Source organism: Castor canadensis, chromosome 7, assembly GCF_047511655.1.
Source record: "Castor canadensis chromosome 7, mCasCan1.hap1v2, whole genome shotgun sequence".
NCBI lineage: Eukaryota > Metazoa > Chordata > Mammalia > Rodentia > Castoridae > Castor > Castor canadensis.
The window spans coordinates 91,683,097-91,697,650 of NC_133392.1; the positions used below are offsets into that span (position 1 = coordinate 91,683,097).

General features: G+C 32.7%; 1 protein-coding gene across 6 annotated transcripts in view; it reads right to left on the reverse strand.

The window, feature by feature from the left end:
- The window catches only part of Prkacb (protein kinase cAMP-activated catalytic subunit beta), a 117,384-nt gene that overhangs the window by 27,472 nt on the left and 75,358 nt on the right, over positions 1 to 14,554 (reverse strand). For 4 of the 6 annotated variants that reach the window (XM_074079602.1, XM_074079601.1, XM_074079605.1 and 1 more), the window contains exons 2-3: positions 6,536 to 6,597; positions 4,770 to 4,898 (exon numbers count right to left, since the gene is read on the reverse strand). In XM_074079602.1, coding sequence (XP_073935703.1) covers positions 4,770 to 4,898; positions 6,536 to 6,597 — 191 coding nt within the window. Of the gene's footprint in view, positions 1 to 4,769; positions 4,899 to 6,535; positions 6,598 to 11,276; positions 11,301 to 14,554 lie in introns of all 6 variants that reach the window. The other 2 variants (XM_074079603.1, XM_074079604.1) reach the window with 1 other exon arrangement.

Here is a 14,554-nt window from a genome sequence, read left to right on the forward strand (position 1 = left end):
GCATTATAGCTCCAAGCCAACTATTTATGGGTGAGACATAATACAATTAAAACTAGAAAAAATTCAGGGTATTTATACTTTCATGTTTATGTGTGGTGCTGAGAATTGAACCCAGGGCCTTAAGCATGATAAGCAAGTGCTCTACCAATGATCTATATCCCTAACCTGCTTAGCCAACTTTTAAATTAACTGTTTTTAAAAAAATTAATCATTTAAAATTGGACTTACTTTAAAATGTGCTTATGCATCATATAAATCATAATAACAGTGTTAGAGATATAAGATATATAAGACAAGTGACTGCTTTCATGCTGCTTAAAATCTACTTGAGAGGATTCATGAATATGTGAATAGCAATACAGGAATAGTTAGTACATGAAGAGTTATATGTCATAAGTTGTCACAGGAGAAACTATTTATTTGAGGCTGAGCACATAATCTTTCTGTGTCCCATAATCTTCATCTATAAAATGCTTGTAATAATGCCAACTTTAAAAGTGGCTATATGAGATCTGCCATATGATCCAGCAATACCATTCCTAGGGATATACCTGAAGGAATGCGACTCAAGTTATTACAAAAGCACCTGCACACCCATGTTTACTGCAGCACTATTTACAATAGCCAAGCTATGGAAATAGCCAGTATGCCCCACAACCAACAAACAGATCAAGAAAATGTGGTATTTATACACAATGTAATTTTACTCAGCAACAAAGAATGAAATTTTGTCATTAGCAAGTAAATGGACGAAACTAGAGAACATCATCTTACGCGAAGTCAGGCTCAGAAGGCCAAAAATCGCATGTTCTCCCTCATATGCAGATAGACCCAAAATAAATGCAGTAATATTATTGGACATGTCACACATTAAGGGGTAACATGTATGGGAGAAAGGAAAGAAAACCTAAAATTTGAATGTGGCTGATGTGCTCCCTGTTGAGGAGCAAATATAGTAATCTTAAATTGGGAGAGGCCAGTATGGGAAGGAGACCAGGAAATAGCAAAGAGGTCTGCTACAAATGAACCTATGTGGGTTGCAATACACAAGTGCATGAAAGCAATTTTGGTAGCTATCTTTATCACAAACTAGCAAAAATGGTATGTCTTTCTTACTATTTCTTATGTTTTCTCTTCAACAAAATTGGAAAAGAGGGTGGAACAGGTTCTGCCTGGAAGTGGGTGGTGGGGGGAGGTGGCACAAACAATGTATACAAATGTAAGTGAATATAAAAATGATAAAATGAAAGGAGAAAAGAAAAAAAAACACACACAAAAAAAGAAAAATAAGTGGCCTATGTGGCTTGATCCTTGTCAAGTGATTAGTATAGTGCCTAGCACTAAAAAAACAAAGTAACAGCTCAGTAAATGTCAGGTGCTACTATAATTTACTTTAAAAGGCAAGGGTTGAGGTCATTCTTAAAAGATGGGTGGATAAGGGAGGTTAGGGAAAGACAGAAGAGAAAGTTTACTCATGGTTAGTAACCAGAACTAATACCTGAGGAAGAAACCATGGAAAGGTAAGTCTGAGTGGTAGTTCCATTTACCTTTAGCTTCTCAAAAATTGGTAAGGAAATATTCCTACATGGCAGAAGAAAATTAACAATATCCCTGGGAATGTAGTCCACATTTTATGTTTAAAATTCATATGTAATTTATATTTACTTTATTTACATTTATATATAAATTATATATTGTTATATAAATCATATTATACACATATATACTATAAATATGTTATATGAATTATAAATATATTAAGTAATATATATTGCTTAATTTATATATAATTTCATATATAATTAATATTTGTTAGTTTAAATACAGACACCTAACAGTATTGGTAAATGACTGATTATCAGCTGATTTTTTTAAAGCCAAATCTCAAGGTTATTAATAAGCAAGACAGACCATGTATCATCCCCTTCCAACTCAGAAGAGCATTATATACTCCTGTGAGTCAAGTGTGACGTTACAGAAATAGAGCATAGAGGACATGTAGGGAACGGCATGAAACAAGAGACTACAATGGAGTTTACCATGAAAGGCTGCATTCCTAGTAGGTTAAGCTTTGACTTCATTTAATAAACGTAAGGCTTTGTTGTTTTGCAGTACTGCAGTTTTAACTCAGGGCTTCATGCTTGCTATGCAGGCCCTCTCGCACTTGAGTCACTCTGCCATCTCAAATACAAGTTTTTTGATGGGTGAGGAAAATGGTATGATACAGTAAGAAAACATCATTGGCAGAAAAGAGGAGAGGGTAAATTAGTACAGGTGAAAAGTCAGGGACCATGGAAATTATGATGCTATTTTAAGACCAGTTAAAGTTAATTAGGGATCAAACTAGGGTAGTAGTAGAAATGATATTAGAGATGACAATACATTTTAAAGGAAGCATTAACAAGGAGTAAAGACATAGAAATCAAATAATCGGTTCAACTTACTAGATGTTTGACACTGGACAAATTACTTAAATAGAGAGGTTACTAGCTTAACAGGGAGATTAATGTCATACAAAATTGCGAAGATTCACTGATACAACATAACTATAAAAGGCCTAACAATGATGGACACTCAGAATGAAGTGAAGAAATTTGATTTCTTTAATTTCTGCATTGATTTTTTTGTTCCTTTGCCCTATATCCTCAGATTGGGGTTATCAAACCATTTTACTTGAAAGGTTTGTGGATTTTATCAACAGAAAAGGGGGTGTATTATGGAGTATTATGTTGCTACTTATCTTCAACAAATTAAATAAACATGAAAAAATTTAGAATGTAAAGTTTTTTTGTCCTAATTATCCACAGATCCAGAACACTGCAGAAATGGAAATGACAAAAAAGGGCAGTTATTCTTCTGGAATAATTCATTTGCCATTTCCCATGACTTATCCATGAGGTAGCTGGCTCAGTAATCTAAAGTCACTGCCTTAGCAAAAAAAGAAATGAATAGCATGTTTTGCTATTGTCTTGATATTTTGCAAAGTAAAGCACATTCTATAAATTCCAAAGAAAGATAAAATATTAGGAGCTATCTAGATAAATCACTTAAGACATCTTAATATCATGTTTAATAAAAACGATAAATCTAAAGCATGTTTATGTACTACCAACATGAGCATACATCTGGAAAATGAGAGCAGAAGCTAAATGACCTCTATGAGCTTCATTGCTCAGTGGAAAGCTTAAGAAAGACTAAGGTGGTTGAGTAAGAATACACAGGGGGAAGGTGTAGAGTAAGTAAAAGAGAAGAGGGGCTACTCCATAGCCTAGAGATTACCAATCTTTCAAGAACAAAGGGAAAATGAAACAGGAAAAGAAACAGTAGAAGGAAGGACCCAGAAAGGTAAGAGAGCATGAGATTCCAAAAGTCAGGACAAGACACTGTCAAGGGAATGACCATTCCAGTCATCTGCTCTGAAAAGGTCAATTCAGATGAGCAAAAAGAGTCCAGTGGATGCATGATTTGATCACTGGACTGGTGACCCATGGCATAGCCATTTCAGTAGAGTAGCTAAATTGTTGTGGGATGAACAGTGAGTAAGAAGTGAGTGAGTGGAAAGAGTGATTAAGGACTGGAGCTGTGACTCAAGTGGTAGACTCACCTGTTTTGTGCATATTTGCTTTGTAAGCATGAAGCCCTGAATCCAAATCCCAAACCCACCAAAAAAAAAGAAAGAAAAGGTGATTAAACTATTAAGCATGATAGGAAAAATACATGGATGAGGGCAGTAGACAAAGATGAAAAAGTAAGTGTGTGTATGGGTATATTTAATTTAGAGAGACTTGCGTTATAACCTTTTTTCTTGTTAATGATTATCTTAAGTTTAATTAAAGTGAAACCTTGGACTAGTCTAATACTATGCTGTCCAATATGGTAGGCAGTGACCATATGTGGTTTAATACTTGAAATGTGGCTAATCTGAATTGAGATGTACTCTAAGTGTGAAAACACATCAGATTTGGAAGATTTAGTATGAAAAAAGAACGCAAAATATCCCAATAATTTTATATGAATTACATGTTAAACACTGGACTATTGAATAAAGTGTTACTAAAATTAATTTCAACTATTTATTTTTACTTTTAAAAATGTGGGCATTAGAAAATGTAAAAGAACAGCATGGGTCACATTGTGTTTCTGTTGGGCAGTGTTAGTCTAGCCGCTTTATGCAGCCTGGCCAGTGGTACTTTTTCACATTTTCCTGCCTATTTCCCACTAGGTCAGAAATCCACTGGGAACATAGTACTCTAAAGTAATAGTCAAGACGTACTACAATTCTTTTTCACTCCCTTAACTGTAAGTGATTGCTAGTAGAATAGAAGCTTCATATTTAAAGCATGAAATACTTTAGATATCTTGATCCATTTAGTATACCAAGGAGTGATAATTAAAAAATCTTTCATGTTAAATAAAGGGGCTTCTATTGTAAAATAAAGTAAGTCATGAAATTGCTAAATTTCTGGTACATCAATCTAAGAAGTAATTGATTCCTACATTTTTCCACAATGCAGAGTATATAGAGATGCTTGTTCTTTACACATTGAATTCAATATTTTATTAGTAAACACATACATGTATTATATATAATTACTGAAATAATGTACCAAAACATGCATCATATAGCCACAATAAATAAGAATAAAAATGAATGCAGTAACAAAATTATTTGAAGGTGTCAATGGTAAGTCATCACACTGCAGCTAGGTAAAAAGTATAGCTGATAAAGCTCAAGTTTGCTCTGCATGTAAACAATGAGGAGGACGAACCTTCTGCTTATCTAAGATCTTCATAGCATAATACTGTTCAGTGGCTTTATGTTTCACCAGCATCACTCTTCCAAACGAACCTGTTCCAAGGGTTTTTTTCCTTTCAAAATCCTCAAGCCCAGCATTATTCTACATATGCATGAAAACATAAATTTTAAAATTAGAAATTCCCATATGACTTTGATAATTATAATCACTTTAGTAATATATAATCAGAATAGTTCATTTAATATACAACTATCCATTTAAAAACAATACTAAAAGAAATTCAGGTTCCAGGTTATTGATTCTATCTATTCTCCTCTTTAAAAAGAAAGACTCTAGTAACAGAATTATATTGCAGCATGGAATATAAATGTAATAGGAAGCAATAAAAGCCTCAGCTGAAACATTAAAGGTCACATTCCAATATGAATTTCAACTACTGGACGTCCTTAGATTATTTCTACATTTTAATAATTACAAACTGACCAGAGGTATACCAATTAAGGGAGTCATGTAAAGATTTACAGTCTCAGTGCATGTATACATAATTGTAAAAATAGAAAGGTGAACCATCAGTGTTTTCTCCAAGTTACCTCTGAGGAAAGCACTCTTGCTTCATGGTGTCTTACATGAACTTATAAACCAGATAAGAGCAACACAGGCTAGCTTTCTCTGTGATTCTCTAATAGTTCAGTATTACCTAAGTCAGTAACAATAAGGAAAGAGGAGCTCCTCATTCCACAAAGAACCAAGCCGAAGTCGCAGAACAATAATCATAATCAAACTCTTTCTACTTGAATAGATGTTTTGTCACAAGCAAACATATTTGTTTGGCTTTGACTACAGCGTAGAAGCAAATAATTGGAGGCACCAATGTACTGAATTTGTTGCTGCCACAACAAAATGAAAATTACTAGGAACAAATTACGTGCTAAATAGCAACAAGTAATAACTGCTGACCCATTTGTTTTAATAAGTTTCATTACAAAGATATCCATGAGAATCTCAGAAAAATATTTCAAGGCTCAGTCTGTAGTGCTGAGTTGGAAATAAATGAGATGTAAAACAATTCTTGCATGTGTAACAAATCTGGACAGCTACAGGAGTTCAATGTTGTTGAGTTGAATCTCTATTGCAAATCAAATCTGGCTCTTAAAGATACATCATAACTTCCTGTTGGATCGCTGCACAGTAGGCAAGAAAGCCTACAAATTATTTATAAAATTTGTTTCATCATACATTAATTTCACATTTAATGAGATTCCTTATCAAAAAAAGCCCTTTTATGGATTAATACCTGAGTTTTGTTTTTACCAACATAGAGGGATTGAAATGCTTGTTTAAGGTAGTCCCAAACAGTGAAACAACAGAGTATCTCTTTATGCTAGTCATTGTTTTCCTTTGTATAATAAAATGTATGCCATCTTCCTCCCCTTCCTTGATGTCTAAGATTTTTTAATAACAATGTCTTATAATAACGAAGTATTAAAGTTAAAATTCAAATTTAATATGATACTATAAAGTACTAAGAGATAATAGAAAGTTGGAATTAGTATCAAAACTTATATTTAGGTATTATATTAGAAGTTGGTTCCTTCTCCAATTTAGGTATATAAAATTATTAAATTAAAATATAACAATGCAATTTCCATTTTAAGCTTATGTTTACTAATGCTAATTGAAAATTAAAATTTCTGTAATATTAAATTACTTAAACAAGAATCGTTACTTTTCATTAACACAGAAATTTTAAATTATAGAAAAATGTAAATATTCCTTACCGGGGGAGGATTCTCCCATTTTTTCAGAAAGTCTTCTTTGGCTTTGGCTAGAAATTCTTTCACTGAAAATATATAAAAATAATTTTATCTTACAAGAATAGTCATATAATATGTGAATATTTATATGTAATACAGAACAGAGTTATGTCAACTATTGTGACAATATAAATGTGTACTCATTATTGTGATACATTAGATAGCTACTGTCTCTAAACAAGAAGTACTTCCCCAAATTTCTAAGAATCTCAAATATTGTTCTATATAAGAATCACTTTTATAATTTCAAATCTAATAACAGTAATACTGTTTCTGAGAAAAACCTGAAAGTAATATGTAGATTAGAAATCAATCTAGGATAGAATAGTGATTATAAATAAATAAGCTAGCACTAACACTAACAAAGCATTTAGACAAAATAACTGAAAACATCTGGAGATCAAGAACCTTTGACTTGTAGGGTTTTAAAAACAATTGGTTTTACTGACGAATGGATTAAGAAAATGTGGTATCTATACACAATGGAATTTTATGCAGCCATGAAGAAGAACGAAATGTTATCATTCGCTGGTAAATGGATGGAATTGGAGAACATCATTCTGAGTGAGGTTAGCTTGGCCCAAAAGACCAAATATCGTATGTTCTCCCTCATATGTGGACATTAGATCAAGGGCAAACACAACAAGGGGATTGGACTTTGAGCACATGATAAAAGCGAGAGCACACAAGGGAGGGGTGAGGATAGGTAAGACACCTAAAAAACTAGCTAGCATTTGTTGCCCTTAACGCAGAGAAACTAAAGCAGATACCTTAAAAGCAACTGAGGCCAATAAGAAAAGGGGACCAGGAACTAGAGAAAAGTTTAGATCAAAAAGAATCAACCTAGAAGGTAACACACATGCACAGGAAATCAATGTGAGTCAATGCCCTGTATAGCTATCCTTATCTCAACCAGCAAAAACCCTTGTTCCTTCCTATTATTGCCTATACTCTCTCTACAACAAAATTAGAGATAAGGGCAAAATAGTTTCTGCTGGGTACTGAGGGGGTGGGGGGGAGAGGGAGGGGGTGGAGTGGGTGGTAAGGGAGGGGGTGGGGGCAGGGGGGAGAAATGAACCAAGCCTTGTATGCACATATGAATAATAAAAGAAAAAGGAAAAAAAAAACAATTGGTTTTGATAACAGGCTGTTTCAAGTATAGAATTTATGTTATTAGATTTGTGTTCTCTCTATTAGTAGAGAGAAAAGGAGAAACCACAGACTAACACATAAAGGATATCCATAAAGCTTAAAACCAAAATGGAACAAAACAACACCAACATTAAAAATAACCTTTAAAATCTTATTCTAATTTGGAGTAAAAACTAATATCTGAATGCCAATTTAAAACTTATAGTAAAGTAATTTAAAACCAGATGTTTCTTATACTGATCAGTAATAGCCACATATTTTATAGACCTATATTTTATGTTTAAAGTTTTATACTTGTCAATTAAATGATACATCATTTAAAAGCATTCCCCTTTTATATTGTCTTCCCACAACTTTATTAACAATGGTTGCTGTTTTCAAAACAATTTCAGGTGTTTAAAAATAATAGGAAAAAGTCCCAAAAGATAGAATGACATTGACAAGTTATATTAGCATAACTTAATTGTACAAGGGGATTTCATTGTGCTATTTACATACATGCAAATAATGTACTTTGTCTTATTTTTAATTTTAGAAACCACAATTATATCTGACTCTACAAGAATTAATAACTTTAATGTTTCTTTTTTTTCAGAAAGTTTCCAGTATTTCCCTTTCTGAATGTATAAATAAAGAATAAAATGAAAAAAAGTAGGATTTAATTGATACTGAAATAGTAAAAAGCTAGAGAAGTCAAAGTGAAATTAGAGGGGCACACTGTCAATTATTTCAGAAATACTGAGTGATGATGATGAAAAGACAGAATCAAAAGTGGGAGTGAGAACTCCCAAATCCTTTAAGACCTGGAATTATGCAGTAGTTTTAAGTGAGGAATTTTAACATGCACAGTATTATTTCTCCTTTTACCCTCAATGTAATACCTTTGACAAAACAGTGCAACTAAAAGGCTGCTGGCAGTCTAAATGCTTAGCAATGCTAAAATGATGATGATAGTTATCAAGAGCAAACATTAGTAACACTAGACCATTCCTTTTAAAAGACATTGTTTCACTATTTTCTATAATTATTTCACTATAAAACACTTCTAAAAATACCTACTTTAGAAAATTTGTTTTTAAAATTAGAATCCTCAACTACCACAACAGTGAATCAAATAGTTGCAAGTAATTATCCAAATGTGACTTAATTTTTTCCAGGGGTGAGAAATTCTTACATTCTTTTGGAGTTCTGGATGCTTGAAGTCATCTTATCCATAAAAGTATGTGTACTAGTAACAACTGAAGAGTGGCTTTATGTGTAAGTTTTTTTTTTTTTGAGGGGGGCATGGAACAGACATATCTACACATGGCTTTGATTTGGAAATGATAGCTGTAAAATAAGTTAAAAATAAAATTTATTGAAAAATACAACTGTGGTTTTTAAGAAACTACAACTTGTGATTCTCAAAATATACCTCTAATTTCTTTTGGAAAATATTTTTAGTTATCTTTTATATATAGAACTTGCACATCAAGTTGCAGTATAAACTCTCTAGATGCCAGCATGAAGACAGATAATTTGGAGAAGGGGAGTCAGAGAAAGGCAAAAAACCTCTATCATCCTGTTTCAGCCTCTGCTGTCACTTGATGCTAAGTGGATCTTGAGTCAAGAAAAAGTACCTAATTAAAAAAAAATGACAGCTTTTGTAAAGAGGGCATTCAATAGATCTCAAAAAGGTCTTATGTAGAAATTATTAAAAGTGTGTATTAATAAAATATTAAGATTTGTGAATTATTTCAACATATATAGGGGCTTCCTTTCAGAGTAAAGATGAACATTAATTACAATGTCATTAAATAATTTTATGAAGAAAACTCTTCTTGAAACATGTTTTTGTTATATAAAATATATATATAAACACTAAGTCCCTAGTATTTATGTGCACTACTTAGATGTAAATATAAACATAAACAACTCTTTGTAAAAATATAAGCCAATAAAATATCTATTTTATAAATATGACAAAACATAAATACCAAAAATAAAATATTTTACAATATTCTGGATTATGACAATAGACAATCTAGAGCCACATGTATTTGCTTTTGAATTTTATTATTTTCAGACATTGCTGGATTTAACTTCTAAGTGTTTTTCTCTGGTTATTTTTAAGTTGCTATCCATTGCCATAAGATGTTAGCAGTTAATTAATAAAATGGGAGAGACAGCCAGATTCAAACACTGAACCATGATCAATCCTGTGCTCTTTATAAAACATATTGAAGTTCTCAATTTTTTAGTTTTAGTTTTTTATAAGCCAGATCTATATTTAGCTATTAAACTTGTAATAGCCCAAAACAGCAGTTTTTGGAGCTTGGTACATAGTTGGAATGTTGGCTTCCATAATTCCTAGTTTTGTTGATCATAAAACAAAGCATCAAGAAGTCACTAGTCAATCTCCTTAGGAAAAAATACCTCAAAGAAAGATTTTTCTGCAAATATATTTGTTCCATATTAGTTTATAATAGAGCAAACTAGGCACCACAAAAATGAGGACACACCAATGGATATTCTAAGAATATCCATTCAAAATTATATTTATTTTCAAACAAATCATTACATTGCATTTTAAAAGAAATGAGCATACCAAAGGAATCTTTATGTTCACCCAGGATATGTTTGCAAGAACATTCACTAATAGTCATGAGATGCAGAAGAGACAAATTTTACCCATTTCCACAAGTACAAAAATGGACAACTTAATACTTATCCTTCTCTGTCCACCTCCTCTGATAATTCTGTATGTTATTTATATATAGGTAATAGCTTTACAGCCAGATTACAATGTTTATTTTAAACATTAGGAAAATTGACAAAAAAATTCAAGTACAGAATAATTTTTATCTCTTGTAATTTAGGTAATTCTACAATGAATAAGACTATTTCATAATAACATTTAGGAAATTTATTAGGTATTTTGTAGGCGCTGTGTAAACTGGATACCTGCTTATCATAACAAGAGTATGTTGTGATGTGTGTCATTATCCAACTCTTATATTTTGTAAGAAGAATTTATAAATCTATTACTATAGAGATGACAGCTTCTATAGATGTTGAACTCTCCAATCTCTTTCTAATGAGATCAATTTCTCTTTCTTCTTTATACCTCTTTTACAATAAAAGCACAACTCTAACTTTTATTCAGAAAACAGAAAGGAAACAAACAAAATAGAACAAAATAGAATGAAAACTTCCTAGAACAGATACACAAGGAAAATATTAACTATTTCATTCAAGGTTTAAAGCAATGTATTTTTAAAAAAAACCACTCATGAACCTGAATGATCTAATGTAAGTGATGTATGTTAAGCTGTCTTCTTCTGCCAAGGACAAGTTCCTCTCTTCGTGGTCATGTAAACGTTGTTTCTGACATGTCACATAAGAAACTACAATACTTGTATGATAATATAAAAGCCTAAGTATTTCTTTCATCAACAAAAGTATTTTATTAATATAATTAAGAAAAACACAACCTTATGAGAATAAAAATTTGCAAACAACCAAATGACAAGCTTTAAAGTGACATTCGTTTTATTAAAAAGTAGTTGCCTACCAGATATTTCTGAAGAGGAGGAAGCTTGTGCATAAAAAAATAAAAATGATTAAATTACACTCATAAAAATAGTATGTTAGCGTGAAGTCATTTATACACATTTTTCTAGAATAATATTTGTAGAAATATGTTAATATAGAAACTCAATTATTTGAGTGCATATATTCAAAATAGGACACTGTAAAGTTAAATGATGAATAAATAAATCAAGGGCCAAAATCAATACCATTCCAATTTTCCTTAAAACAAAAACTTTAATTCTTCATTGCAATAGAGCTAATAAGAAGAAGCAAATCTTGAAATGCCTAATGTAGCTACTGTAAAAAATCATCTTTGGATTTCTGTTATTCAGTCAACTATAACTTTGTTATAATACCTTGTCTACAGTCTTTTAAAGACATTCATGTTTTTCAGGCATTCCACTTCCTTGAGGCGGGTTTAACAATCTTCTCAACAATAATTGAGCATTCTTTAGTAGTAAGGGATACTGATAGAGACTGAATACTATAAAGAATAAATTTAGCTCTACTGTTAAGGAGAGGAGACGCTAAGGAGAAGACATTATAACGGAATGTGAGAAGGCCTAAAACAAAGGCAATTATAAGATAGTATGAGAGTTTACAAAAGGAAAATTCTTGGATAGAGGACATAGCATTTTGCTGAATCCTGAAGGATCCAATTCTTCTAGCAGGTAAAATTGGAAAAGAAGACATTCTAGGCTGAGATGATCTTTTATCAAAGGCAAAAAGGAGGAGCATGGTTCAAGCAGGAAGTGCCTAATGACTTCTAATAGCCACAGCACAGGTTATGAATGTACAACAGCATGGCAGGTAAAGTGCATAGGCAAGCAGGTGCCTGACCATAGCAGTTCTTGGTTGCCATGGTGATGCTTCTTGATGTGTGGAAAGGAAGAAGAGTAAACTCTGTCAGTTCACAGACGCTAGACTTTATTTCTTTTGGATACAAGGTAAGATCACTTGCTAAGGGAGGGGAGAGCCAGGGAAGTAATGAAAGAATGATAAGAGGAAGAGGTCTCAACACTTTAAACCTTGATTGCTAAGGTAGGGAATAAAGGAAAGGGCTATTCCTTTAAAAATCTCTACCAGGGAAAGAGCAAGTACTAAGTACTACAAGCTAGCACTTCATGTTTTTAAAATAGTATCTTTTCTGTAGAGTTTAAAAATTTACCAATAAACAGATTATAATCCATGTGTATCCACTGTTTAATTAACTTATCTCCCTCTTCCTCCTTTACCTTACTAAAAGCAACTATATTCTATCTAAAACAGTTATTTTGTGTATGTCATGAAGCACAAAACAGGACAGAAACTGACATAAGTTATCTATGAAAGAAGAGGACAATCCCTTTCATTACCTGTAGAAAGAAAGTATATATCTTGTGGAATGCACTAGTTTTTTTCTGCCACCCTTACTTCAAATACCCCACTCTATGTTTGGTATTTCTGAGAATTCCTGCCCTCTCTGCACAAGCACACAGTGTACTACAAACCTTTTCAGCAAGATCTTATGAAAAAACTAAATATAAAATATTCTGCCACAAAATACCTTATAAAATGCAGCTTATATCAAAGTAATAGGATAATTCTGTAAAAAGTGGTTTCCTACCAGATGCATCTGTGGATTTGCATGCTTAATCAAAAAGAATAGAGATTAAATAAATTATGACATACCCAAAAGAAGTTACCCATCTGTATGCGTTCACTAGTAGATTACACATAGAAATAAAGAAAAAAATACTTGACTATACACAGTAAACTTTTTATAAGGATTACAATAAAGTCTTTGGACACACACACGTTTTTGTTTTTTTTTTTTTCATTTTTCTTTTATTATTCATATGTGCATACAAGGCTTGGTTCATTTCTCCCCCCTGCCCCCACCCCCTCCCTTACCACCCACTCCACCCCTTCCCGCTCCCCCCCTCGATACCCAGCAGAAACTATTTTGCCCTTATCTCTAATTTTGTTGTAGAGAGAGTATAAGCAATAATAGGAAGGAACAAGGGGTTTTGCTGGTTGAGATAAGGATAGCTATACAGGGCATTGACTCACATTGATTTCCTGTGCGTGGGTGTTACCTTCTAGGTTAATTCTTTTTGATCTAACCTTTTCTCTAGTTCCTGGTCCCCTTTTCCTATTGGCCTCAGTTGCTTTAAGGTATCTGCTTTAGTTTCTCTGCATTAAGGACAACGAATGCTCACACACGTTTTTAAACCAACTGAAACTTTACTCTGAAAATCTTTTTTGAATTATCATATTTTATCCATTTAATCGAAGGCAAATTTGTTCACTTTGCTGAAGGGGTTCGTTTTTGCTTCACCATATTCAAAAACATGCACACAAGCAAATTCGCTGTAACCTTAAAAATGATAGTGGGCATAAAAGCAACTTTAATGGTGCAACTGTATTTGTGTAGTTTACTGGATGAGACCTTGCCTACTTTTGATTTCTATGGTTCTAAGTAGTCTTCCTAATGTACGTCACATACGAATGAGCAGAAATTTAATAAATAATAAAAGCCATATTTCCTACTTCGATAACTATTTTGCTTTCCCTTTTATGCTTAATTCTTAGTTGATTCTTTGTTAAGTCTTTTTTACAGGTGAACAGTGTAACTGACTCACTAAGCTGCGAAAATCCCCTTTAATAGTTTTCTTTTTTTTTGTTGGTACGATGGCTTGAACTCAGGGCCTCACTTGCTAGGCAGGTGCTCTACCACTTGAGGCTGTCCATCAGCACTTTTTTGTGTATGTTATTTTTGAGATAGGGTCTTAGGAAGAGCTATTTGCTTGGGCTGACCTTTGAACCGCGATCCTCCTGATCTCTGTCTCCGTAGTAACTAGGACTGGAGGCATAAGTCCTTTGGTGCCCAGCTCCTTTTAATAGCTTTTATATAGAAAAATATGAGAACTTTATAAAATATATATATTTAAGTAATCAAAGTCTAAAATGTGTTAACTTACTAGTTAGTCTTTATAGGGACCAGTGGCTATACTATAAATTGACGTAGTATGTTCATTCACCACTTATCATATATATATGCTTGCCTTCCCAACTTGCTCTCTACCTGGAGATATTGTAGGTTTTCTAGGCCATCCAAACCATAGTTGAATGAAGGTGATTCTTGCAGGATTTTGCAATGAAAATTTAAACTACACCTACTAATGACCCAGGAAATTTCTGAATTGCAATTTTCTTTAATTGTTCATTGAGACTTTTCTTGTAGTAATACTATATCTACCAAAATTGTATGTCACA